Source organism: Lutra lutra, chromosome 11, assembly GCF_902655055.1.
Source record: "Lutra lutra chromosome 11, mLutLut1.2, whole genome shotgun sequence".
NCBI lineage: Eukaryota > Metazoa > Chordata > Mammalia > Carnivora > Mustelidae > Lutra > Lutra lutra.
This window is the reverse complement of record NC_062288.1, coordinates 54,689,932-54,717,487: the sequence shown is the minus strand read 5'-3', so window position 1 is coordinate 54,717,487 and position 27,556 is coordinate 54,689,932. Positions and strand designations below refer to the sequence as shown.

The 27,556-nt window shown below is 40.7% G+C and overlaps 1 protein-coding gene across 1 annotated transcript in view; it reads right to left on the bottom strand.

Moving 5' to 3' along the window:
* DNAH11 (dynein axonemal heavy chain 11) overlaps positions 1–27,556 on the bottom strand; it is a 328,215-nt gene that overhangs the window by 18,705 nt on the left and 281,954 nt on the right. Inside the window, exons 67-76 of the mRNA XM_047694987.1 lie at positions 24,051–24,215; positions 22,198–22,338; positions 18,347–18,517; positions 14,814–14,936; positions 13,409–13,602; positions 12,075–12,223; positions 11,070–11,197; positions 8,320–8,547; positions 3,311–3,502; positions 325–444 (exon numbers count right to left, since the gene is read on the bottom strand). Coding sequence (XP_047550943.1) covers positions 325–444; positions 3,311–3,502; positions 8,320–8,547; positions 11,070–11,197; positions 12,075–12,223; positions 13,409–13,602; positions 14,814–14,936; positions 18,347–18,517; positions 22,198–22,338; positions 24,051–24,215 — 1,611 coding nt within the window. The remainder of the gene's footprint in view (positions 1–324; positions 445–3,310; positions 3,503–8,319; positions 8,548–11,069; positions 11,198–12,074; positions 12,224–13,408; positions 13,603–14,813; positions 14,937–18,346; positions 18,518–22,197; positions 22,339–24,050; positions 24,216–27,556) is intronic.

The window sequence follows — 27,556 nt, the reverse complement described above, 5'->3', positions numbered from 1 at the left end:
ATAGTAAATCTTAAAAAAAAAAAAAAAAGACTCTTCATTTCTAACAAACTTCCAAACTCTGTGACAGTGGCAAGTATATACTTACAAAAGGTCAAGATTCCTCAGTAATATTTAAGAAGCATTTATACAGTGAAATTATTTTAAAAAATTCTTAATCGAGGAGCCCCTGGCTGGCTCAGCTAGTGAATCATGTGATTCTGGATCTTGGAGTTGTGAGTTCAAGCCCCATGTTGGGTGCAGAGATTAAATAAATAAAACTTAAAAATTTTTTTAAATCCTTACTAGGATTTTCTCTTCTGTAAAATGACATATAAAGTCTCTTACCAGAGATGGATTCATGAATTCTTCCAAGTATGCCTGACACAGTTTGCGATCCCAATCATCTGTGATGTGGCCTCCATACATGATCTCACCAAAGAGGTAACGGAGGTCTTCCCATGGGACCTGGGAAGGACAGCACATAGATGTTCATTGCCAGACCCCCAGCATCTGCCTCAGAGAGGCCAATCAGCAGTACACGCCTCTCTCCAAGCACCTCTAATACCATGTTTCCCCAAATCCCCACCAACAGGAGCATTTAAAAGAGGTTCAGAAATTGTCTGGGTTTCTCCACAGAATTTCTTGACAGAATTACATTTGGGGTGTTTAAATACACTCGGTGAAAATTCACGAACACTGAATGCAGATTTTAAAGCTTATATTTATTATTATTCCTAGAACATGCCATGCAGGAAAACTTGATAAATTCAAAATCTCATCCAAAAATTAGGAAAAGGTATTAGTTCACAGGGTCTTTATGGTACGTCACATTTTTAGGATGTGATAGCAGGTTTTTAGGATCCATTTAGGCAAATGAAGAAAACCTTATACAATCTGCATTTGGGGGATGTTTAGGATGCCCTCTCCTTGTAAAAATCCCAGCAAACCAAACCCCCTGCTGCAGACGGATTTGAGGGTTTGGTTCATGGCACGACTGGCCTACTCCATGACTGTTCTAAGGGTTCTAATGACTGGACCATGTGGTCTTCAGGAAATACCAGTATCTCCTCTCTATTTGGCTTAGCAGGATTTGAAGCCTCTCTCTGCTACCCTTTAGCTTCCTCAGGGTTTGCAAAACATGCCAGTCTGTGATGAAGCCTTTCCAGACAGGAACCTTTATACCCTCAGGGGCACTAGATTGCCTCCCAACAGTTCAAGTAAAAACTTAATTATAGCCTTCGTGGGTTGCATGATGTGACAGAACAAGTAAAATTGCTTCAACTATTCCAAATGTACTGGTTACAAGTTTATTTGAATTTGAATAAATGAACCTCAAAGAGGTCTTTCTTTAAAGCTGCTAGGTGGTGAGGTGGGTGAGGAATACGGGAGAAGCGAGCAGACTGAAGCAGGCTCCCAGAACCACCCCGGGGGAACCTTCCACATCACCCTCGTGAAGTGGATGGGCGACAGAGACCTCTCCATTTCGTTTCCCTGAGGGCGGTCTGTTAGTACGGGCTGTACGTTCTACCAGCGGATATGCTCCTCCCTCAAGATTTTCATCAGCTAGGGCTCTATTCTTTTCAATAACTGACGCTCTTCCCCCAAATCCTGATCCTTGTGCCTTCTTGAAAAGGGCATTTTGTATCACCAAACTCTGTGAACATAACCTTACTCCCAAATCTCGGTCACTGGCTTGGCCACGTGCAGTGAATGCCTTGGGTGTAGACATCCGAGAGAGGACAGAGCATTCAGAACTGCAAGCTGTGCTGTTCCTGGGATGCCAGTGGGGGCAGCAGCACAACGGGCGTCACTAGGGCCACCGCAGGGCTGCCAGGTCTCGGGATATGAGAGCCAGGGACAAACAGGAGTCCGCTCCTCTCTTTCTCCCCATCATTTCTACCTCGGCTCTGTACAGGAGTCAGCTGAAATGGACAACAGTCCTTGTTTCAGCGTCAGGGGACAGTTATGAAGGACTTGTATAAGAGGATTAAGTGATCTGTTTCACTTTCTCCAAAACTATTGTAATAGTCAATTTTACCTGCAACACTTTACACAAAATGTGTTAAGAGCAACTCAAAACATTATCCATTACGAGGATTAAATATGCTCAAATTTTGTCTATTTAAAAAGTGATAGCTCTGCGGGCACCTGGATGGTTCAGCCGGTTAAGCACCTGCCTTTGGGACTCCGGGATCAAGTCCCGCATCAGGCTCCCTGCTCAGTGGGGAGTGTGCTTCTCCCTCTGCCCCTCATCCTGTTCATGCTCTAATAAATAAATAAAAATTAAGGAAAAAATTTAGAACATGATAGATATGGAATGCTGATCATCACATACCATATTAAAGCCATTTATTTTAGATACAACTTATTCAAAATATGTTCCTTGGGAGAACACACCCATGTTATACACTGAGCGTACCTATTCCGACAGCAGTCACCTCACCTTTGAAGCTTGAGAAGACTTATTTGGTAACAAAAATTGTAACAATGGTTACCAAAAGAACACACAGCAACTCTCTACCCACAGAAACACAGATGAGTCATTTTAAAGGCCCTTTACAGAAAGTGTGGCCCACGGCATAACAGCTGGTTGGACAAATGTATCTCAATTTTAACAGATTTAATGGAAGGGAAAAAGTTTCCTTTATGAAGACTAAGCCAGAAAATTCCTACAAATGGTTCTTCCTTTTTGCAATCCAATCACAGGGCTTTTAAGAGTTTACACAAATGTTCTTGATGAAGCATTCCCGTGCCCATCTGTAAAACGCATTTTAGCCATGAAATAAAATCATTCATCTACCTTTAACTTCCAATCAAGGGGAACATTACTGAGAAAGTCACAACAAGGTGGCATCCTTAATACATAATAATGACATATGCAGGAAATGCACCATTATTTATACATGTGACGCGCTGTAAATTGCTTCCATCATAAGAACTAATTGTAGTGATTATTAATGCAGTGTTATGAACTGTCAGAATTGCTGTATGTAATTACATTTGTGCAAATGCTTCATTACCTGCCTAATGAATCTGGCATATATGCACATGTAAACCACTGTTTTTGTTAACATAATGAAGGACATTTTTTTTTTTTTTGGCACTAAGCTGCTGATGTAGAACTGGTTTGACCTATCTTATGAAGTTCGAGCCTCCACTGCTGGAAAACCTTTGATCTGGTGTATTTTCACACTTGGCAGAAGATGCATATACAGTGTCAGCTATTTCAATAATAGCTTCAAAAGAGAAATTATGGCCCATTTGATAGTGGCCAAAGACTGACAGATTCAGTACACTCTTTGGAAGAGGTTATCTGACCAATAGCACTTACATGAGGGTTTGCCTCTAAGTAGTTGTAGAGGACGTTGGCGCAAATGGTGAGGTCTCCAGGACTGAAGGGATAGCTGCGGCTCCAGCCCCGGGGGCCAAACCTCAGTCTCCCAGCCACACAAGCGTGGAAGTAGCACAGAGAAAAGAGGACGCTTTTAAACTCCTGCTCCTTGGAGCACGCCTCAAGTGTATCCTGGGAGGAAAGGACAATATTTGATTACCCTTCTGCACCCCTTCCAAGGGCAAAGGGTTGCAAGTTCAATGACCTTGTAAATAACTTTGAGGGAGATCTAGGACAAGGGGTACCATGCAATTCTAAGCCCGGCTGCTATTCTATCAGCGCATAATAGGAGACTGACCATTTGGCACTTGCCAGTCTGTTAATTTCAGAGGAATGTTTTCACTTCGCTTCAGTTATTTTACCGAATGCTTCTAAGTTCGCTAGAAAATGACACAATTCATTCTGAGCAGTGATGGTATTGCTTGAGATCTGAGCAGTGATGATACTGCTTGAGATCATTTTCCCCTGCAAAATTCTCCTTGAGAAATCTAGCTGACCAAAGGACCCCACCTTTGTATCATAAGCGTAGCAGAATACTAGTTAACCCCCAGCCCTTCATTTCCTCTGGTTTCCCAGTCATACAGTTACCTGGGCATGTGGCCACCCATCAAAAAACCATTTCCATCTTCCCTTGAAGCCAGATATGCCATATGACCAAGTTCTTGCCAGAAGAATGTGTGTACAATTTTCATGTCATTTAGTTAAAAGAAAGTTGCTTGCCCTGGTAGTCACTCTTTTCCTTTCTCTGTGGGCTAGACATGAGGTTGACCAGATAACCAGGGAAGCTGTCAGTGAGTTCCAGGGGATACACCTACCAGCCTGGGTGTGTGGCTGAGATCATGAAACACAGCTGCCAGTTATATGTGCAAGAAGTCATCTTGTTGGGAGCACTCCAATTCTGTAGTGTCCCTGAGCTCATATAATCATCCTGACAAATGGTTTCCTTCCAATGAACTTAGGGTAGAATTCATTGCTGGGTGGAGAGAATGGCATATGGAAGATGGGAAAACACACCCTGTAGACTAGATCTGTAACATTTTTTTGAAATCGCAGAGGGAAAATTAAATCCTAGCATGCTGTATGGTTATGGCTCCCACAGCCATAAAATTAAAAGGTGAACCACCACCATCCAATCTCTGTCTTAAAGGTGGTAGTACTTTATTCTCAGATTCGGCAGTTCTGTGAGGCCAACAAGGACTACAACAACTGATGTTGGGCACTAGAGGATGATAAGTCCAAAGCTATACTTTCTTCCCTTATTCTTTAAAATGGCCAATTATAGCCAGTCTACATTTAAAATGAATCTGACAACTTGGGCCATCTACAAAGTGCATTTAGCACCTTTCATGTGGGAGTTCAGATCTGGTCTCCCAGGCAACTTCTAGTAAAAGTCTAAACCAAACCAAGACTAGACTTGTTCCCTTGTTCTAGGAGTAGAAGAAGCTTTTCAGTTTCTTTATGACTTACTCTAATAAGAATCCAACGTTACTAACAAATGTAGTTGTAGAACTGGCCAGGCCATCCGCAGTGCCAACCCAACTAAATCACTAGATCATTCTAAAGCACTAGGCCATTTCTAGGTAATTTATAGGGCTTGAAGATACATAATCATTAAATGTAACATTTCTACAAACATGAAATGAAAGACAAACTCATGAAGGAAGAAAATAAAAAAACATATTAATTGGAATTAATCTTGAAGAATATAAAAAAATGTATTAGTTTTAAATGTAAGAAGTTTCTAGGAGACAAAATAGAAATATCAAACTTTTACTTGGGAATTATGATCTACCAAGTCACCTACCATCTTCCTGAATAACATAGTCCACAGAAAACCAACGTACTACAATAACTAAGTACATTAATTCCATAAATATTTCATATAATAGATTTAGTTTTATCCTCAGCGCTAAAAAAAAAAAAAAAAAAAAAAAAAAAAACCTACAACGTGGGCACCTTGGTGGCTCAGTTGGTTAAGTGTCTCTTAATTTCAGCTCGGGTCATGATCTCAGGGTTGTGAGATCTAGCCCCACCACTGGGCTCTGTACTGGGTGCGAGAGCCTGCGTAAGCTGGGAACCCATTTAAGATTCTTTCTCCCTCTCTTTCTACCCCTCCTCCACCTCCCCACCCCTCCTCAAAAAAATTACAACTTAATGCCCTGATAGTATAAATGCCAAATAGGAATTCCAAATGAAAAAATATGAATCAAGTTTTTCAAATTAGGAGAAAGTAGGAGTCTACCTAACATTCTACATTTCAGGTCAGTTGTATTTTTACAAACCAAAAGATGAGCAATTTACCATCAGAAAATACACAAACAGCTCAGAGACCAGAGGACAGGCCTCCACACTCACATAACAGCAGGGGGTATGCACACAGACGCCAGTTTTACGTGTGCAATTACCAGTTATTTGTTTCTGCTGCAGATCTTACAGAAAAAGAAATCTAGGGGCACCTGTGAGGCTCAGTTGGTTAAACGTTCAACTTTTGATTTTGGCTGGGGTCATGATCTCAGGGTCTTGGAATTGGGCCCTGTGCTTGGGCTCCACACTGAGCATAGGGCCAGCTTGAGATCATCTCTCTCCCTCTGCTCCCCCCTCCCTCCCCTGGGATGTTTTCTCTCTCTCTCTCAAAAAAAAAAAAAAAAAAAAAAAACCACAAAAAAACTGTATCTTATTTTAAAATGTGGTTATTATGTTTATATGAAAGGAGCCTAAATAGTATTCCCTTATGACTCCTTCCTTCCTTCTTCTTTCGTTTTTAAAAAATTTTTTAAATTTAAATTCAATTAATCAATATATACTGCATTGGCTTCAGAGATACAGGTCTGTGATTCATGAGTCTTTTTTTTTTCTCCTATTAACACATAATGCATTATTTGTTTCAGGGGTACAGGTCTGTGAATCATCAGGTTTACACCTTTCACAGCACTCACCATAGCACATACCCTCCCCAGTGTCCATAACCCAGCCACCCCATCCCTGCCCCCACCCCCAGCAACCCTCAGTTTGTTTCCTGAGATTGAGTTTCTTATGGTTTGTCTCCCTCCCAATCCCATCTTGTTTCATTTTTTCCCTCCCTACCCACAATGACCTCCTGCCCCTTTAAGTACTTAAGAGTCTTTCCAATAGTTGTCATCTTTAGTTAGTCTAAGTGGCTTTCTAGATAAGTCAAAAGAATGAATACTTTCATAAATAAACTGGACCGGGGGGGGGGGGGGGGTGGGCAGGGACTCATGTATAAACTTTGGGGCATCTGTTCATCCCTTCCATGATATGCAACATATTTTTCAATGGGCATTTCCCTGGGGAAAGTGTCCGTGGTTTTATCCGATGATCAGAGAGGTCCTTACCAAAAAAAAAAAAAAAAAAAAAAACCAACAACAACAACAAAAAGAAAAAACAATGATGGACAATTGGGCTGAGGCATATTTGATCATGACATGCTCACTTTCCCCAAATGCAGATAATTGTCCTATGGGGGCTGGATAAATCCTATTTAAATATATTAAATTCCTATTTTGTATTTACTTTGGGAAAGAGGTTGAGAATGTCCTAAGTGGTCAGAAATTATCAACCAAGGAATTAAAAAAAAAAATTCATGTCTGCCATGGTTCCCAAAAGAAAAAGTACTGCAACTATATAATACATTCAACAAGGTTTCCTGAGTGCCTCTTTCTACACTCTACAGTGTTTATATAGCCTATAAATTAATTAGACAATTAACTGTATTCTTTGAAACTATAATCTTAGATGGCCAATTATTATAATTCCTTCATAATGTTGACTTGAGTATTGGTCCAGAAGATACTAGTGAGAAATGGTAATATTTCTAACAGGAGTCTTAATATTTATACCAAACCATGTGCATTTCCTCTTTAGGTTTCATCCTACTTCTCCTAATAAGAATACTGTTTCCCGGGGTACCTGGGTGTCTCAGTTGGTGAAGCATACCACTGTGGATTTCGGCTGGGCACGTGATCTCAGGGACGCGAGGTGGAGCCCTGTACGGGGATCTGTGCCGGGCATGGAGCCTGCTTAAGATTCTCTCCCTCTCCCCTACCCCAAACCCCTTGCTTGCACTCTCTTTCTCAGAAACAAACAAAATACTATTTCCCAAGGATGTGTAAAAAATCAGAGGGAATGGCAACTCAGAGAAACAACAAAGGAAACTTGTTTGAAACACTTGATTACTATACAGATAGTTGTGATAATTTGCCCAAGGAGAATCATAGGAGCATTTGTGCTTGTGTTAAGGCATTTGTTTTACTTTGGAAGGAAATCAAAGTGTAAATAAGGTGGCAACATGGATATACAGGGAGAAGATGATTTAAGTCTGCTAACATCAAAAACGGATCTGACACACTGAATTTTATACTGGAACTCTTCCCATGTCTTTACTGTTGCTGCCGTCCTCAGTAACAGCAAGCAGAATAATAGTGGCTTCTCTTCCTGTGCGAAGAGATACTGGTCTACCATGTTTGTTTTCAATAAGTGGGTTCTTCAGAAAAGGAATGTAATTTATTCTCCTTAAACATGTGGTTGCAGTATTTTTTTTTTTTTTTAAGATTTTATCATTTGAGAGAGAAAGAGCTCATGTGCGAGCCTGAGTGAAGGTGAGGGAAGGGGAGAGAGAGAAGCTTAAGCCAGCCCCACACCCAGTGCAGAGCCTGACATGGGGCTCCATCTCATGACCCTAAGACCATGACCTGAGCTGAAACCAAGAGTAGGATGCTTAACCAACTGAGCATGTGGCTCTAGTTTTAAGGCAAAACATGATTTTCTAGTCATTGGAACAGGGAACGACAGGGGGATCCTTTCAAGACATTGAACTACACACTGGGATTTCACTTCATCCCTCTGCATGAGACACATGTGTAGCTAATGGCTCCCCTGGTTTTGTGAGAAAACTCTGATTCTGCCATCAGACCAGGCTTCTGCTTTCTTACCTGATCAAAGTTGTAGAGGGCAGCATGCAAATTGGCCAGCATTCCTGTGGGGGGTTCATTAGTAATTTTAATGGAATTCTCCAGCAGTCCTTGAGGGATGATGTGTTCACGAGGTGTAGGTGCAGGTTCAGCACTCATGAAAACCCGGTAATCTCTGTGGCTTCCTTGGCTGAATCTTTCAAGGAGCTTCTCCAAGGTGCCTAGCCACCTGGCTACCAAATGGACATTCTGAAAACACAGTATGGCTTATAATTCTGGTGAAACTGAAGTATGTTGCTTAAATGATGGGATCACAACATTTTCCTATATATCAATGGGTAGAAAACCAGAGAACCAGAAAAACCCAGAGAACCAATTTTTCCTGTATTATCACGTTAGGGAACAAAACTAAGCACCAAAACGCTACTGCATAGTGAACACGTGGCGGGTTCCAAATCACCACAGCTTAGCGGAGCAAACCCCAATCTCCTTCCAACACACCTAGCCACTTCCAACACCCACCCATCACCTTGGAGGTGGAGTTTCCGACACTTTTTCATTACAGTTCAAACTCAGTTATGAAGACTTACCTGGGTAGTTTAATCAAGTATAAAAATTAAAAGCCAGAAATGTACCTCACCCATTTCATTGTTTCTGATACCAACCGCCTCTACTCAGTGTCTACTCATTAGTAGATGAACTCCAAAGGATGAGACAGGTAAAGGGGTAGCCAAAAAAGAAATCTCTCTTTGTTCAGATGCTCTGCAGGTCCCTGACAGGTTAATTTCCTTAAATCCTAGAACTTTCAAAAATCATGAGAGAAACCAATGTCACCACCATCGCTTCATGATTTTCAGTTTTATGATTCACAATCCTCAACCCTCCCACCCATGGAGTGGGTAGTTGACCTTGTGAGAACAGCATGAACAGGCTCCCTCCCTCTGGCGATGTCCTTAATGTAGTGACTGCAACATCACACCTAGGAATATGTAGTTATTTCCAGCAAAGAAAAACATTTGATATTATAAAAGCTATAAAAACCCCAAAGAATAAAGGCAAATAGGGAATAGAATAGTAATACAGATACCTATCTTTGCAACAGTTCTGTTGTAAGAAGATCTAATGCCAATTTAGTTGTTCACATTATGAGGCTTTTTCTTCCTTCGGCTAATACTGAACATATACTGGCAGGTGTCATGGCTGAACTGTGTCCCCACAAACTCAAATGTTGGAAGTCATAACCCTCGGTACCTCAGTGCTGAGTGACTATATTTGGAATAGGTCTTTAAAAAGGTAATTAAGAGTAAACACAACAATTAGAGTGGGTCTCAATCCAATATGGCTTGCATCCTTATAAGAAGAGGTGATCAGGACACACACACACACAGAGGGGAGACCATGTGAAGACACTGGGAGGAGACAACCATTGACACACCAAGGAGAGAGCCTTTCAGAAGAAACCAAGCCTACTGACAACTTGATCTCAGACTTTTGGCCTCCAGAACTGTAAGAAATTGCATTTCTGCTGATTAAGCCACCCCATGTGGGACACTTTGGATTGGCAACCCTAGCAACCTTCTACAGTAAGTAAGGGCTCTGAGTTTCTCGCCCTCCATGCTCACTGTTAGATTATAGCCGAAGTACTTCTCACACCTGACTGTGAACCTCACACAAGCAAGCAGAAACACAACAACAATAAAATCTGTTTTGCAAGCTCAAATACGACTCCTCTATCTTATGGCCTACAAGACCTTCCTTGAGAAGTTCACTTGAAACAAATACAAGTGAGCCACCCCCAGACACAGGCACATTCTGGACTCTAGCCTGGGCGTTCTTGATCTTTGAGGATCTTCTTGAGGGTCTTGGCTTTGACGTTGGCTAGATTCTTATGGGCAACATTTGTAGCAAATCCATGTATCTTGGACCCATTTTGCCCGTGAAAATAGATTTTTAAAATCCAGTATGTCAATTCACAAGCCATCTGGTGTACATCTGAGACAAAGATAGATGCCATCCTGCTACCTGTGCACAGGTTTTCTCTGGTGTGTGGGCTTCTGATAAAATGCTAGTCGAACATCCCTTGAAGGGCTTTATCTGACCACAGGAACTGACCACTGTAGGGTCTGGTTAAGAGCTCATTCTCATGAGCATACTTATCATATGCCTACACGGATATAATTTAACATACATTGCAAACAACATAACAAGTTCCCATTATGCTGGTCTCCCCTTTATTCAAAGTCCTGCTTCTCTTTTATATGGCAACGAGGTAGTAGAAACCTCCAGAAACTGAGATAGCCACAGGACTGCGGTCAAGTCCCGCCTCAGGCTCCATCTCCCTCCACCTGCTGCTCCCCCTGCTCATGCTCTCTGTCAAATAAATAAATGAAATCTTAAAAAAAAAAAAAAAAGCAAGTTGCAAATGTGAGATATTATGATAATGGCTTTGGCAATTTATATACAAGCCTGTTTACTTCTAGCACTCTTAGAATGTTCCAGATATCTCTAAGTCAGGAGAATGAGGGGGTTTCCTCTAATATTTTTAAACTTCAAAGCACGATGGCTTGAAAATCTCTCAAAAGATGATTGCTATCCTTGTCAGCTGAGTCCCTCAACACCTTTGGAGGGGTCACTAGTACTAAGAGAACCCCAAGGACCCTGCAAATCACCATCTGTCAGGAGGACAGATCATTCCCATGGGCCTGGACAACTCTGCACTGTCCATCCCTCGTGATCATTCCCAGTATTGTCCAAGAAAATGCCATACTCACTTGGAGGATGACCCAGTGTCCTCCTTTAGAGGCTTTCTCCAGGGCCTTTTCTGCCACCGTCTCCTGACCTTGTCCTAAAGACACATTGTGGAGTTTTCCCGAGTCGATTGTAAACCCCAGTCGTTTGCCTGTGGGAGCGCACAACAGGATAAGAGGAAGAGTGACTCGGGAGAGGTAAGAGGAGTCTGGAACTTTCTGTCTCGTGTCCACCTGTAGTTACGGCTGCCACCTTCTAGGTTGCCCGCCTCAAGAATCCAATCCCAACTCCTGTCATTTCAGCAAGCAGCATTTTGAGCTTTCTCAGCGGCTGCCTCCTCGGGCGCATTAGCAGAGCCTGTGGAAATCAGTTCCTCTGGTTTTATGGTAATGAAGCTTTTGACATTTTGATAGATGGCAAGTATTGTTATTGAGCTTTATTAACTCTTGCTGGAGTAGCAAAGCATTTCCTTCATAAAAAAGGAGCAACGTGTGGTAGCTATCACATCATTTTTTGAACAAATTGGCTCATTGGGTAAATGCAGGAGCCTCTCACCTTGTGGCCATGCTTGAATCGAGCACAGTCAGGTCACCGCTCTATTAACCTGGTGTTCTCGGTGCGGGCTGTGGGGAATAGTAATCCACGGCACAAAGCGACAGTGCCTTCACAATCGAATAGGCTTGCTCTAATGACCACTATTTAGTCACAGGGGGCACAAGATTACACTAGAATGGAGAAAATTGCCCTCTGGCCCTTACATAGTCAAAAGGTGGAAAACAGTACAAAAGAAACTTGCATTATGCCAACCAGAGGAATGTTCCTTTTGAACAGTTCTTTAGGCCACAGTGTTATTAGCCTTACGTGTTCCATATACTCCATCTCCCACAAATGAAAAAGAAAGAAGGAAAGAGAGAGAGAATGAAAGTAACTGGCTGTGAACCAAGAGGCAGGCCGGGCGCGCACTGGGTGAGAGGGAGGGTGGGAAGTCAAGGCTCCGGGTGCCTCACCGAGGATCTCGGGTGCCTCACCAAGGATCTCGAGGTCTTTAAGGGCGTCCACCCCTGGAGACAGGATGAAGAAGATGGGCGTGTCCGGGCTGCTATCTTCAAATGCTTTAACTAAATCCACTCTGGTCCTCCCCACATACTTGGCACCCAGCTTTTCCTCCACGAAATTCCTAATAGAAAAGGATAAGGCAAAAGACAGCATCAGTGCTCATGACCTTGAAAAGTGCCCAACTTGGATCAGCTTAAATCACAGGCACAGGAAGGAAGCAAACTACGTTCATTATATGGGATATTTTCGCGGAACAATACGAATCCAGCTAGATTTATGCATCAGTGTCAGTGAAGTCCCTCCCCGCTTCAGAAGCTCTGAAAATCAGAAGCCTATATTCCGTTTTGGGGGCTACTGAGACCCCCCCACACTGAGTCCCACCAGCTGCCTGTGTATGGCTTTGTATCCCCCCCAAATCTCCTGCCAGATCCCCCATTACTTATTAACAGTTCATTAGATTTGCCACAGTGCAATTTTCCAGCCTGCTGGGTTTCTCATGAATATACAAATGCTTTTTGGGGTGTTTCTAATATAGGGAAGCTCAATTAAGCAGGATTATTTTCCCGCAGTATCAGATTTAGCAGAAAGTAAGTACTACTAAGCAGAATTAACTTGTAAAAGTAGGGCACGCAGAGGCATCTGCAAAGGGGAAATTAGTTGGCCAGAGCAGATGAAAAGACTGGAGGTGTGTCATGGCTGTTGAATGAGGAGCAGAAAAGGAAGGAACTTGAGAACTCTTTGGTTAGTGAATTCAAATGAGAACACGACTTGTGTGAATTAGGCAGCATATTACCATTGAGGAGCTGAAAGGGCAAAGAAAAACGACACACGGACCAAGATGCAGACAGGGGTTCCTACTTTAAATTGCATTGGTTGTAAAGTTATAGGACTATCAGTGTCTCCATGAAAGGAATTCATTTTTGTTTGATGTGTAAAATCTTCGGAGCCCAAATGTTAGGGCTAAATAAAGACAGTGGAAATTGCCCTGGGAAAATGCATGCTCCTAGCCTCTGAACTCTGCTGACACCCATCTCCCCAGCTAGAATATTTCCAGTGGTTCCCCGTCTCCCCTCCTGGTGTCAGAAGCAAGGTTTTCAGGAAGGGCGGTCTCAGCCTGATGACAGACCAGCACACTAGTTAGCGTTCAGCGAATTTCAATATCAATAGTAATGATGAAAGTATCAGATTTTCCAGCAGCATCGTGGCTCATCAACAGGGACCACAAATGCCTCCCCCAGAAGCTCCTTGTCCCTAAGACTAAGTCTCTTCTAGGTCACTGTATTTCCAAAAATGCTAATGGCCCCACCTGAGAGCGTATGTCATTCTGTCGGGGCGTACTGCTCTCAAAATAATCAGCTTCTGTATGAAACTTTTCTTCTTCCATTCTTGTGGCAACTTCTCTTTCTCTGGGCACTCGGACTCAGCCCATTTCCTCCACTGTTTGGCCGATCCTTCCACATCTCGGTCTATGCCTCGAAATTCTTCCAGGAGGGCTACTGCCTGTCATACAAGGGGAAGACATAAGGTCGGGGGTAAATAGTTTAGAGTCTGAGACAGGGACCAATGAAGTACCGAATCCTCTGTCAACATGTTGGGCTGGGCTGTCTTCTTTTCTTGCCAGATGTGCTCTACACCCTTTCCTCCCCAGCTATGAGGGTTACTGGATTATTGGCGCTCAACTCCCTGGTTCTCTGGCTGGGTTGGGTTTGGCCAAGAGGGGGCACTGGCCAGAGACTGGAGGGCTACAGGAGAGGGTCGCAGGGGTATTTCTTCCTCAGCTGTGGTGACATAGGCTGGCAGTGACTATGTTCATCTACAGAAGGTCACAGCTCCTATAGGTTGGCTCCCTCCCCTTACTTCATTTCTCCACAGTTTCAGTAATTACTCCTTTCTTCCATTTTCCATCCCCATTCCTGGCTGATTCCCTTAGTCTTCTTCCCATAGGATGCAAATACACTCTTTGTTAAAATTTTTTTTATCACCCCTTTGAATGAGCCATCTGTTTTCTGCTGAGACCCTGACTGATCAGCAAATAGACTTGAATTTATAATTCTACATAACCTAGTTAAAAATTCTACTACAAACAAATCTAAACATACTATAAAACTAAGGGATAATGGTTATTTTCAATAGACAGAAATTTTCCTTCTTAGAAAAAGAATGAAGCAAATACCATGCGTATGTTAGCATACAAGCCTCTTTAAGGATTCCAAAGTCTAAGGGAATAAACTTAACAGTAGGATCTTCTGACTGAAAAATGAGGTAAGAATCGACACCTGAGGTTGATGAATAACTTTTTTCTCCACAATATTCTGTTCTGCTTCAACACTTTAAAGTGAGAATAAACTACTGTGTTGTTATATAATTAACACACAAATTCGGAAAAAGTGGAGAAGTATTATAAAAAAGAAAACAAGCCTGATTTAGGTAAATTGACAAAAATGTTTCTTGACTTTTACCAAAGGTCCTGCAGAATATACATATTTATTAACTTTTCCACCCATAAGTAGGTCAAAGTTTCTTTACTTTCAAATAAGAAATTAATCAGTGTATACTTTAGTAATAAAAAGACAATTTGAAATTACGTAGCGTATTTCTACAAATGAAATGGGATATAATACATTATTTATATTTTTAAAACATTTCTACATTTGGCAGAACTGATACTTGAAATAAGTTTTAGGAAGTGAAAAGCCACCTTCCTCACATACCTTGAGAGCACTCCATGACTGAGTAGTTAGGAAGTCAACAGGACTCAGGTAAGTGTGCTCAACTGTGAACCGAAGCAAGAAATCCAATTCAAGAGGGTCTATCTCTTTCTTTCGCAACAAAATCTTGAGGGTACATGAAATTGAAAAGGGTCATTTAGTTTATATCAAAATCAGGACATAAGAGGTAGTCACCATTTCAAGACAGGACTGAAAAGGTAGAACCAAGTCTACCGAACTTCTTATTGATAACGAGCTGTTCTAAAGCTGAAATAATAAATCTCAGGTTATGCTCATGATCTCAAAACCCTGCCTGAAAATCTAGTAATAAATAATTATGAAGACTATTTTTTCCCCAATTTTAACACATGACTATTAGCAAATTATTTGAAATATACATTCATATTTAGTCTTTTGCTCTTAGATCAAACTTGTCTTAAAACTGGTTGCATAAATTGAGAAAGCCTTAGTAATGGGTCAAATTACTAAACAAAAGGTAGAACCAGTATTATAATTTAGTCCTAATACAGAAGTTACACCAAATAAACTATGAGATATAAGAAAGATTTTTTTTTTAAGATTTTATTTATTTGACAGAGAGAGAGAGATCACAAGTAGGCAGAGAGGCAGGCAGAGAGAGGGGGTGGAGGAAGCAGGCTCCCTGCGGAGCAGAGAACCCGATGTGGGGCTCCATCCCAGGACCCTGGGATCATGACCTGAGCTGAAGGCAGAGGCTTTAACCCACTGAGCCATCCAGGCGCCCCAAGAAAGATTTTTTTTAAAGAGAGGTGGGGGAGGGGCAGAGGGAGAGGAAGAGAGAGAATCTCCCAGTTTAAAGCCTGATGAGGAGCTTGGGCTTGATCTAACAACCCTGAGATCATGAGCTGAGCTGAAATCAAGAGGTGGATGCTTGAGAGACTGTGGACTCTGAGAAACAAACTGAGGGTGTCGGAAGGGAGGGGGGTGGGGGGATGGGTGAGCCTGGTGGTGGGTATTAAGGAGGGCACGTATTGCATGGAGCACTGGGTGTGGTACATAAACAATGACTCTTGGAACACTGAAAAAATAAAAAAATAAAAAAGAAAAGAGGTAGACACTTAGCTGACTTAGTCACCCAGGCATCCTGAAAAATTTTTCTTAAATGTGAGATTAAGAAAAATAAGAGATTATTGTTTTATAGATACAACTAAACAAACAGTGTAAACTGAAATAAACTTTAGAAAACTGCATTAAAAACCTGTTAAGTGCGTAGAACATTTTGGGGGGTGGAAAAGGGGGATGAAATATTCTTAACTTTCACATAAAAATTATAATACCATATAAAGTTAAACAGGCAAAGTGTTTGAGCTTTATGCTATTTTAAAACTCTTAGGTATTGGGCTCCTGGGTGGCTCAGTTGGTTAAGCGACTGTCTTCAGCTCAGGTTGTGATCCTGGAGTCCCAGGATTGAGTCCCACTTTGGGCTCCCTGCTCCGCAGGGAGTCTGCTTCTCCTGCTGACTTTTCTCCACTCCTGTTCTCTCTCTCTCAAATAAATAAATAAAATCTTTATTTATTTTTATTTTTTTTTAAGATTTTATTTATTTATTTGACAGAGAGAGATCATAAGTAGATGGAGAGGCAGGCAGAGGAGAGAGAGAGAGAGAGGGAAGCAGGCTCCCTGCTGAGCAGAGAGCCCGATGCGGGACTCGATCCCAGGGACCTGAGATCATGACCTGAGCTGAAGGCAGCGGCTTAACCCACTGAGCCACCCAGGCGCCCTTAAATAAAATCTTTAAAAACAAAACAAAACTCTTAGGTATCTTCAAAATGCATTATGAGTAGTAACACATTAAAAATATTTTATTAAAAAAGAATACTTTATTAATTGCTTTTTTCATAATTCGATTTATTTCAACAAATAATTGCCATATGTATATACACACACGAAGTTTTGATTTACAAAAATCGCCAGGATTTGCGATAAGCTCTAATTTATTTCTGGCTTCCAAGGAGGAATTTTTAAATTTTTTTAGACAGAGAGTGTGAGTGGTGGGGGGAGTGGTTGGGGAGGGAGAGCAGAGGGAAGGGGAAAGTGAGTGAGAGAGAGAGAGAGAGAAAGAGAAAGAAACTCAAGCAGATTCTCTGCTGAGCACAGAGTCCTGTTTGGGGCTCGATCTCACCACCCTGAGTTGATGACGGGAGCCAAAATCTAGAGTTGGATGCCTAATGAACTGCGTCACCCACGTGGCCCAGGGAGATAGTTTTAAATAGACAATGTGCATACATGTCATTTATTCTCAATCCTGGCTTTTTACCGTTAATGAATAATATGTGTAAGAACAAAAATTTCGTTTTGTAGTGCCTTGCTCCTAGGTCTCACTTACATTATGAAGCACCTATACCTATATTCTTAAATAACCCAACGAAATCTACAAGCACGGAAAATACTGAATGTAATAGTCTGTCCCTGCTAATAGCAGGGGCTTATAAAATGCCTTCTTTGGGGGCGCCTGGGTGGCTCAGTGGGTTAAAGCCTCTGTCTTCGGCTCATGTCATGGTCCCAGGGTCTTGGGATCGAGCCCCACATCAGGCTGTCTGCTCTGCAGGGAGCCTGCTTCCTCATCTCTCTCTCTCTGCCTGCCTCTCTGCCTACTTGTGATCTCTGTCTGTCAAATAAATAAATAAAATCTTTAAAAAAAATGCCTTCTTTGGGCAAGGCACTTTGGAGGGCACAGCACAGATGAGGCACTGACCTTCTGTCAAGATGTAGGCTGATAAGAAAAAGTTAGACAGCAATAGCACTAATGAAAGGACACATGCTTATTCTACTTAGGCTTCAGTCTTCAATGTTTTCTTCCTATCATGGGCATCTTTATTTAAAAGCAATCTTTGCTGGGGCACCTGGAGGGCTCAGTCAGTTAAGCATCTGTCTCTTGATTTTGACTTGGGGGATGATCTCAGGGCAGTGAGATGGAGCCCTGCGTCAGGCTCCCTGCTCAGTGGGGGTCTGCTTAAGACTCTCTCTCCCTCTGCCCCTCCCCCAGCTTGCTCTCTCTCAAATACATACATCACATCTTCTGCTGAAGTCCATATCAAGAAAAGGAAAAGGAATAAAAGGATAGTAGATCTCACTAAAGGTGGCAGTGTGAAACCTGGAGCTCTTTTACGCATTCATTGGTTTCTAAAGGGACAGAGAGACTCCTAGGACTAGGATCTAGACTCATAATTCTGATCTCAAGCCATCTCCCTGGTAGTACCTGGCAGGCTCTGCACAGGACCTGAGAAGCGAGGGGGAGGTCTCATTGATCTGTTTTTCAGGGTGACAGCTAATGTGGGTCACTTAAAGTGCGTACTCCTCCCCAAAACCAACACCTTGGAACCTACTCAAAAGCTGGGACATGTCCAAGTTTACCCTGGGAAATTCAAACTTACTTCATGCCACCAAGGGCTTCCAAGAAAGGTGTCATGTCTTCCTTTAGTGGAAGTAGAGCATGTAATAAACAGGTAGGGGACTGTGTGGCTCTGAGGATGCTTTCAAGTGACTGAATTCCTTACCTGAAAAGCCATCTGGGATAGGAAGGTGAGTTTGTCCCTCTCAAACAGCGCCTGGCTGGTATAGAGGAAGACAGCGTGCGTGACGTTTTCCATTAGGATCGAGACTCGCCCCTGCACGTCCTCCACCTTGTCAGCCTGTTCGATTGCCCTGAGGAACAGCATGTTGAAAGCCTGGGAAATTCAAAGTGACTGGTAAGACTGATGTCTAGCTGCCCCCAGACACACAGTAGAAATGTGGAATCACTTTGTAAGTTTATGTTGAACTGTACACAAAACTGCCAAACTGTTTTCCACAAATGGTTTTACCACTTTGCCTTTTCATCAGCAACATGAAGGAGTTGCAGTCCGGCAACTGTGCTGATACTCGTTACCGCCGGGCTTGTACAAATGCGGCTATTCTTTTTGGTGTACAATAATACTTCATTCTGCTTTTCCTTTTTCCTCATATTTTTCTGAGGAATATTGAGCATTTAAATATGTGCTCAGGGGCAGTACCCATAACTTACCGTAATAGGACATGTTTGTTCAAATCTTTCATTGAGTTGTCTTATTGAGTTGTACGAGTTCTTTACATATTTTGGTTTAAGTTCATTATTAGATACATGTATTGGAAGATTTTTATAGTATGTGGCTTGCCTTTTCATTTTCTTAATGTCTTTTGAAGACCATATATTTTTAGTTTGATAAGATTTCACTTATGGGGCGCCTGAGTGGCTCAGTGGGTTAAAACCTCTGCCTTCGGCTTAGGTCATGATCCCAGGGTCCTGGGATCAAGCCCCACATCAGGCTCTCTGCTCAGCGGGGAGCCTGCTTCCCTTCCTTTCTCTCTGCCTGCCTCTCTGCCTGTTTGTGATCTCTGTCAAATAAATAAATAAAATATTTTAAAAAAAGATTATTTTCTTTCTCTTGTATGCTAAGAAATCTTTGTCTAACCTAAAGATTCTCTCTCATTTTTTCCTAGAAATTATATAGTTTTCCTTAATTATTTTGAGCTAATTTTGTATAAAGTGTGATGTAATGGTTCAGGTTCATTTTATTCTTTGTGGATATCCTGTTTTCTCAGCACCATTTGTTGTAAAAACTATCCCTTCTTCACTGACTTGGTATCACTGCCAAAAATCGACTGATCAAACATCTGTGGGACTATCTCTGGATTCTATGTTATCTACATATTTTTCTTTAGGCCAATTAGTATAGGTCTATAATAAGTCCTAAAATCATGTACTGTAAATTCCCTAAATTTCTTGTTCTTCTTCAAAATTGTTCCATCATTTTAAACGCTTTGAATTTCTACACAAATTTTAGAATTACCTTGCCGATTTCTATTAAAAAAGCCTTTAGAGATTTGACTGAGATATCGAACCTACAGATCAATTTGGAAAGAACTGGCATCATCGTAATACTGAATGTTCTAATCCATAAACACAGTATACCTCCTCCATGGTCTATCTCAACCATGTTTTGTAGCTTATAGCACATGGGTCTTGTTTTGTTAAAATTATCCCTAAGAGTTTTGTGATTTTGGAAGCTATTATAAATAGTACTGAGTTATTAATTTTATTTTCCAATTGTTTGTACTTCATATATAAAAACAATTGACTTTGTATATTGATTTTATATTCTGCCATCTTGCTAAAAACTCACTTCTTAGTCCTAGTAGGTTTTTTTGGTAGATTTCTTAATTGGTAGATTGGTAGATTTTTTGGTAGATTTTCTACATACATGATTAGGTGATTTGTGGGGGGGAAAAAGAGACACCTTTTCTTCTTTTTTTTTTTTTAAATGTCTGCTTTTGTTTTATTATTGCACTGGCAATAACCTACAGGGAGGTTGTGAATAGAAGTGTTGTGAGAAGACATTGTTCCTGATCTTAGGGGAAAGGATTCAATTTTCCAACATTAAGTGTAATATTAGCTATAGATTTTTGTAGATGGCCATTTTCATTTTGAGAAGTTACCATTTATTATTAGTTGGCTCAGGTTTTCTTTTTCTTTTTTTGACCAGGTGTTGAAATTTGTCAGATTCTTTGTCTGCATCCAATGAACTGAACATGTGGCTTTTCTCTTTTGTTTTATTCATATGAAGACTTGTGTTATTTTTTTAAAATATTTAACCAGCTTGCATTCCTGGCATAAATTCCACTTGGATATAATATACTGTTTTGTTTTTTTTTTTTTTTATATGTAGCTGGATCAATTTGCCAGTCTTTCCTTGAGTAGACTGGCAACAGTGTTCATGAAGAGGTCTGCTTTGTGGTTTTTTCCCTTGCGATGTCTTAGTCTGGTTTTCGTATTTGGATAATACTGGGTTGATATTACTGATTTAATTTTATTACTCTTTATACACTGTGGTTGTTCCAAAATCCAACCACTCTGTGCTTTTCAGAACTTCTGCACACTATCTCCAAACTACTAGGAACCTGCTAGTTACTCCTGACGCTTTTCGTTATTGTCCATACCCAATCCGTTTCCAAGGGCTGATTACTTTAGCTTCAAACCATAGGTCAAGTTTTTTTTTTAGTCTTTCGTCATCTGTCATCTGCTTCAAACTGTTCAATGGCGACTTTTTGTAGACAAACTATAACCCATAATCCCCCATCTGGCAATGAAGTCTCCCATGATCTCCATTTCCGCACCTCTCTAGACTCCTGTCTTGTCTTCTTTTCCCTCACTCATTAATTACCCTCCAGCCACACAGATTCATTCGCCACCTGAATCCCAAACTCTTTCATGCCCTCACACGTCCTTGTTTTCTCCAAACACTCCAGAGGTGGCTAAACTCTATAGAAATCAACTATGTTACTTCCTCTGAGAGGCATTCCCTGAGCTAAGAGCGAAAGAATCCTTCCCACACTTATTATTCTCTCTCATTGTACTTATCACTTTTACACATACACACACAGAAATACACACACACCTATGTATCTCCACTCATACCTTTTTTTTTTAAGTTGGATACTCAGCACAACATCTGGCATGATGATTGATGTCAACAGCAATTTGTTTAAAAACTGAGTGACAGAATGAATAAATACTGCCTAGAGGCACAATGTGGCAAAGTAAAAAGTATGGCCTTTGGGATCACAACCGCGAGTTCAAATCCTGCCTTTAGCATTATAATGTGAATTCTTGGGCAATTGCTTTAAAATGTGAAAATGTTAGCTTTCTTTCTTTTCTTTTCTTTTCTTTTTAAATAGGGATATAATAATATATTGAGATGTTTCAGGTATAAGAATGAAGCAAAGTATGAAAATGCCTGGTATGGAATAGAGTGACTTAATGAATAGTTGTTCTCAGTCTTTCTCCTGCTCTACCAAAATAACATGAGAAATCTTTAATAAGACACCTACATTTTCACAGAGTAAAGGAATCACAAGGAAAATTCCCTTATATATAATAAACTCAAGACTCAGTTTAAGAACAAAAACAAATGTATTATGATGCCACATAATTTAATTATCTTAAAGCCTTAATGAAAACCTTAAATAAAAGTTCCTGAGAAAATGAGTTTTTTTTTTTTTTTCCTTACTAGATCCTCAGGACTCCTTACTGAGTCCTGATATACTGAGATTGCTTAAAAATAAATTCTAGGGGCGCCTGGGTGGCTCAGTGGGTTAAGGCCTCTGCCTTCGGCTCAGGTCATGATCCCGGGGTCCTGGGATCGAGCCCCGCGTCGGGGTCTCTGCTCGGTGGGGAGCCTGCTTCCTCCTCTCTCTCTCTGCCTCTGCCTACTTGTGATCTCTGTCAAATAAATAAATAGAATCTTTAAAAAAAAAAATAAATAAATTCTAAACTTCAGAAACAAGTTGAATGCACGAAATTAAAAATTTTTCTTAGCCTATTCAGCATTACCTTCAAAGAGAATTGATAGATGGGGTTAATTTTTCTGAGGTCATTAATAACAAAATAAAGAAGAGATGCTCTGGCCGCCACTGGTCTGTAACATTCTCGGGCCTCATTGATTTTTCTTTCATTTTCTTTAGCTTCAGTCACCTATGGTGAGATCAAACAATGTAAGTAACTAGTAACTTACTCTTCATGTTCTTCATACCTATCCAACTGATGGAAGGGATGTATCTGAAATGAAAAAGTATTTGCATTAAAATAGATAACATGTGTGGCATCTATGTGCTTCAATTTTTCTAAAATTATTAGATTCATATTTTCAATGACTTTTTTTTCATAAACTGAGTTTTCAGTGAGAATGGACATAATGTTAGTTGTTTTATGGTTACAGATTAAACAAACCTGATTGGTTTTGGTTTTATAGAATTTGTTCTGAGTAGTGTCACCTTCCCCTGCCTCCTCTCTCTTTTTCAGGTTTAATAACCCAGCTCTATCACCTCTCAGGGATAGCTCTTAAAAGTCTGCTGGGTCAATTCAATGCCCATAACTTTATTAGTCAACAAGGTATACAAAAGCAGTCAAGGTCAATAATATATCCAATAGCCAGGCTTACTAAAAAGCCTTTATATGAAGACTCTCATGACTGTCTGACTTTGTACCAGATGATCCATATGCTCATATTTTTCCATTTAGTTTATCTTTATGTATTAGCCCCTGGGCATAGTCAGAGAGATAATTAAAACAACAATAACAGCACCACCACCTACAACCAACATACTCATTTTTACTCAAGGCTCAAATATCTTTTTTTTTTAAAAAATCTAGGACTACTGCTGGTCCTACAGCTTTTTTAGTCTTTTTTTTTTTTTTTTAAACAAAGTTGATTCCTCATACTTGTGTATAAATGGAAATAAAATGTAGAGTGGGGCAGGGGGGGTATCCCTACATAGCAATATACTAAGAAGATAGGAAGAGACATTTAAAGAGACAATTAGAAGCTAATGTCAAAGCTACGACCTAATTTACTTAATTGCCCCAATCTTTACCATCTTAGGAGCTACCTAGAATTCACTTACTTAAAAGGAGAGACTAATTTGGGATTCCCTTTCTTAGCTAAAATTAAGGCAAACATATAGGATATGTGGTGACACAGCCTCAACTGGGTAATTAATAGATTACTTAGTAATGAGGATATTCCAGAAAGGAAATGAGGTTCCTCTCCTTCTGAAACAATAGAATTTTAAAGTTCGTGGCCAGTTGTATGAGTCCAAAGTGCACATCATGTGCAAGGCAGATTGAGACACAGGCTGGACGTTCAGCAGGAAATCTACTCAATGAAAGTTTTTACTGGCATTCAGAAAATGTCATTGTTTCCCAGGGTGAATAATGCATCTGAATACAGCAGGACACCGTCCCTTGCTCCGTCTCCCACCACTGAAGGCCTGCAAACAAAACATCAGCTCTAAATATTTCCCTGAAAGGCACAACAGACTGGGAAGCCTGTGGTGGGACTGTAGGGTGTCAGTCTGCCAGAGCTGGACGCTGAGCCTTTTTCGATTTTAGACCACATATGCCAGCAGGCTTCAATTTTCTTCCGATTTGGCCACTCAGGAAAAATAATAGCCTGACAGAGTCTCCTGTGAGTGACTGGATCTATGCTGAATTAGGATAAGCACAAGTCCAACCACCTCCTTCTCCACACAGAGCCCCGCACATTTTTAAGGGCGGTTTATTAAGTGAACCGAAATCTACAAGTCAGTGCTCTTAGAGAAGTTGTAAGGTTGGATCACATTTTTACGCCAACCACTTGATCCAAAAGGAGCACTGTGACCCTCTGGGGGCCCTTCGCGTCTTCTTACCTTGCTCTCTATCTCTGCGGCGGTTGCTTTCGTCATCTCTAGTCTCTCCACCAGCTCGGTGTCATCCAGAAAGCTCCCCTCTGCTGCAGAAAGGCGCAGAAGGAGGTCGTCCTCCAGGTACTTCAGCTCGATCTTAAAGTCATTTTGGTGCTTCGTCAAAACCAACTAACACAAACCAGGAAAAGGCGTGAGACATTGTGGTTCAATTCAGGTTTGAAAGCGGATCCTTTAATCACCAATTTCACAGAATCATATATAGTAAATTGCACTTACAATTAAAAACATACGAATCCTCTTTAAAAAGTTACTTTAAAGCAAGTCGGAAACTGTGGTAAGAATTGCTTGCACCCCAGGGTCCAGAGAATGCATATTTGTCCTAATCATTTAACCTCAGGAACCTACAAGAACAATCTACTCTACAGGAAGAAACTTCTGGATCTGCTTCCTAGCTAAAGAGATGGAAGTCATTTCCAACCTCACAACAGGAAGAAAACGAATCCTCAAGTCTTTTTACATCCGTCAAAGAACTGAGGTCACAGGGCCAACGGCTACTCTCAAAAGCAGAGAAGTGGGTGAATACAGACCACCACAGCTGCTGGCCAATTCACAATAGTCATTGGCTAATTGTTGAAGGCAGAGCTTGAGGGTTCAAAACCTTGGGGGGGGGGGGGTGGGTGTGGTCTTGGGAAGCCCTTCATACTTTTGTGAATTTGCCTCTAGGAGACTTTACCAGGTTCTTACAGTGAAGATCAGGGGGAAAAAAGAAAAATCTATTCCTGCTTTGGGCAGTGGAAGGGGGAAAAACAACCATTTTGAAATATGTCCGGAGGAAAGCAACTATTTAAAACATGCAGGAGCTTTCTGTTCTCTTAACAGATGCCTGCCCTCAAGGGAAATTTTATTGTCAGAGCCTTATCTGACCTTAGGCAGGAGGATGATTGGACAACTCTGTTTCCCCTGGATGTCCTTTCTTGCATAGAGAATATAAAAATAAATGATAAACTCGTCTGAAGTTCAAACTCCAGTGACTCAGGCCTATTAGAAAACCCTTGGATTTAATGATGGGATTATAGAATACTTCCCATCCAAAATACCTTACCATCATATCACATCAAGAGACTCCAGTATGACAACACTGGATTACAAGAGAGTGTGAGGTACTGACTCCATTTAAGAAGGAGCTTCTAGAATCGTCCAAGGACACAGCAAGACAATAACAGGGATCTGAGGGGAAAGTAAAGCCTATAACACTGACAGTTCCAGCAAATGTGACATGCAGCCTAACTCCTAACCACATAAATATAAAACCTAACACTAAAGCTCTACTTAACTCACTTCAAATTATCTAATATATCATATCTAGCTTTTAACAAAAAAGTACAAGGCACACTAAAAGGCAACATAGTCTGAAGAGATAAAGCAAACCCCAGAACAAGAGTCAGAAATGGCAGAGATTTTGAAATTATCAAACTGGGAATTAAAAATAACTAAGCTTGGGACGCCTGGGTGGCTCAGTTGGTTAAGCCAATGCTTTCGGATTATGATCCCAGGGTCCTGGGATCGAGTCCCGCATCAGGCTCCTTGCTCAGCAGGGAGCCTGCTTCTCTCTCTGCCTCTGCCTGCCACTCTGCCTGCTTGTGCTCTCTTTCTCTCTCTCTGACAAATAAATAAAAATAACTAAGCTTAATGTGCTAAGGGGCTCTAATGGGTAAAGTGGAAAACATGCAAGGTTATATGGACACCTCAAGTAGAGAGAGAGAAACTCTAAGAAAGGAAATGCTAGAAATAAACTCTATGACAGAAAGAAGGATGTCTTTGATGGACTCCTCAGTAGGCTGGACACATCAAGGGAATCATCAGCCAACTCAAAGGTAAGTCAACAGAAACTTTTCAAAGTGAAAAGGAAAGAGAAAAGGAATGGGAAAAAAAGGGAAAAGAATATTCAGTAAATGTAGGAAAATTACAAAAAGTTTAACACGCACATCATGGGAAATCCTGAAGGAGAAAAAGGAGAAGAAATATTGGAGGTAATAATGGCAAAGAATTTTCCAAAATTAATGACATTCACCAAACCACAGATCCAGGGAGTTCACAGCATACTAAGCAGAGTAAGAAACAAACAAATATATCAGACCATAATCAAACAAAGAAAAAATTTTAGAAAAAGCTACAAGGAAAACAAACAAACCAACCCACCTCACCCACAGAAGAAAGAGGACAAGAATTTCCCAGAACTTTTGAGAAACCATGCAAGTAAAAAGAGTAAATATTTAAAATACTGAAGAAACAAACCATCAGTCTAGAAATTCCTACCTTGCCAAATCACTCCTCAAAAATGGAGGAAAAATAAAAACCTTTCAGACACACAAAAACTGAAAGAACCTGTCACGAAGAGACATGTCTTACAAGAAGTATTAAAATTTTTTTGTCATAGAGAAAAAAATGTTATAGGTCAGAACTCAGAACTCCATAAAGAAAGGAAGAATGTCAGAGAAAGAATAAATGGAGGTAAAAATTTTTTTTCTTATTTTCTTTTTAAAGATTTTATTTATTTATTTGAGAGAGAGAGTGAGAGAGAGCATGAGAGGGGAGAAGGTCAGAGGGAGAAGCAGACTTCCCGCGGAGCTGGGAGCTCAATGTGGGACTCAATCCCAGGACTCGGGATCATGACCTGAGTTGAAGGCAGCCGCTTAACCGACTGAGCCACCCAGGCATCCCCTGTAGGAAATTTTAATTAGATTTTTTTTTTTTCTTATTCTGGACAGAACTGTTCAAAATAATACAGACAACAATGTATTTGGTGATTATAACTTATGATAAATGAAATGAATGACAACAATGTTATAAGAGACTGGAGGGAGGAAACGGGAAAGCTTTTAAAAGATAACCCACATGTCCCAGTAGGAAGTATAACAATGTGACTTGAAAGTGGACTTAGGTTACTTGTAAATGTATATACTAAATGCTAAAGAAAAGACTATATGCTTTTATTTTTTTAATTTATTTTTTAAGATTTTATTTATTTATTTGACAGAGAGAGAGATCACAAGCAGGCAGAGAAGCAGGCAGAGAGGGAGGGAGGGAGGGGAAGCAAGGTCCCTGCTGAGCAGATAGTCCAACGCGGGGATAAATCCCAGGACCCTGAGATCATGACCTGACCTGAAGGCAGAGGCTCAACCCACTGAGTCACCCAGGTGCCCCAAGAAAGAGCTATATGTTTTTAAAAAGAAGTATAACTTACATGCTGAGATAGGACAGGCAATAGAATCCTATAAAATGCTCATTTAAAATCAGAGAAGGCAGAAAGAAAGAAAAGAAAAAAGAGGATAAGGAAGAGTGCAGTAAATAAAAAAAACAGTGACAAATATGGTAGATTTTAATTCAACTGTGTCAATAATAATCACTTTGTGAATTTTCTAAATATATCAATTAAAAGACAGACACGGACACTGTGGATACAAAAACAAACAACAAAAACAAAAAAACAAAAGCAAAACAAGACCCAA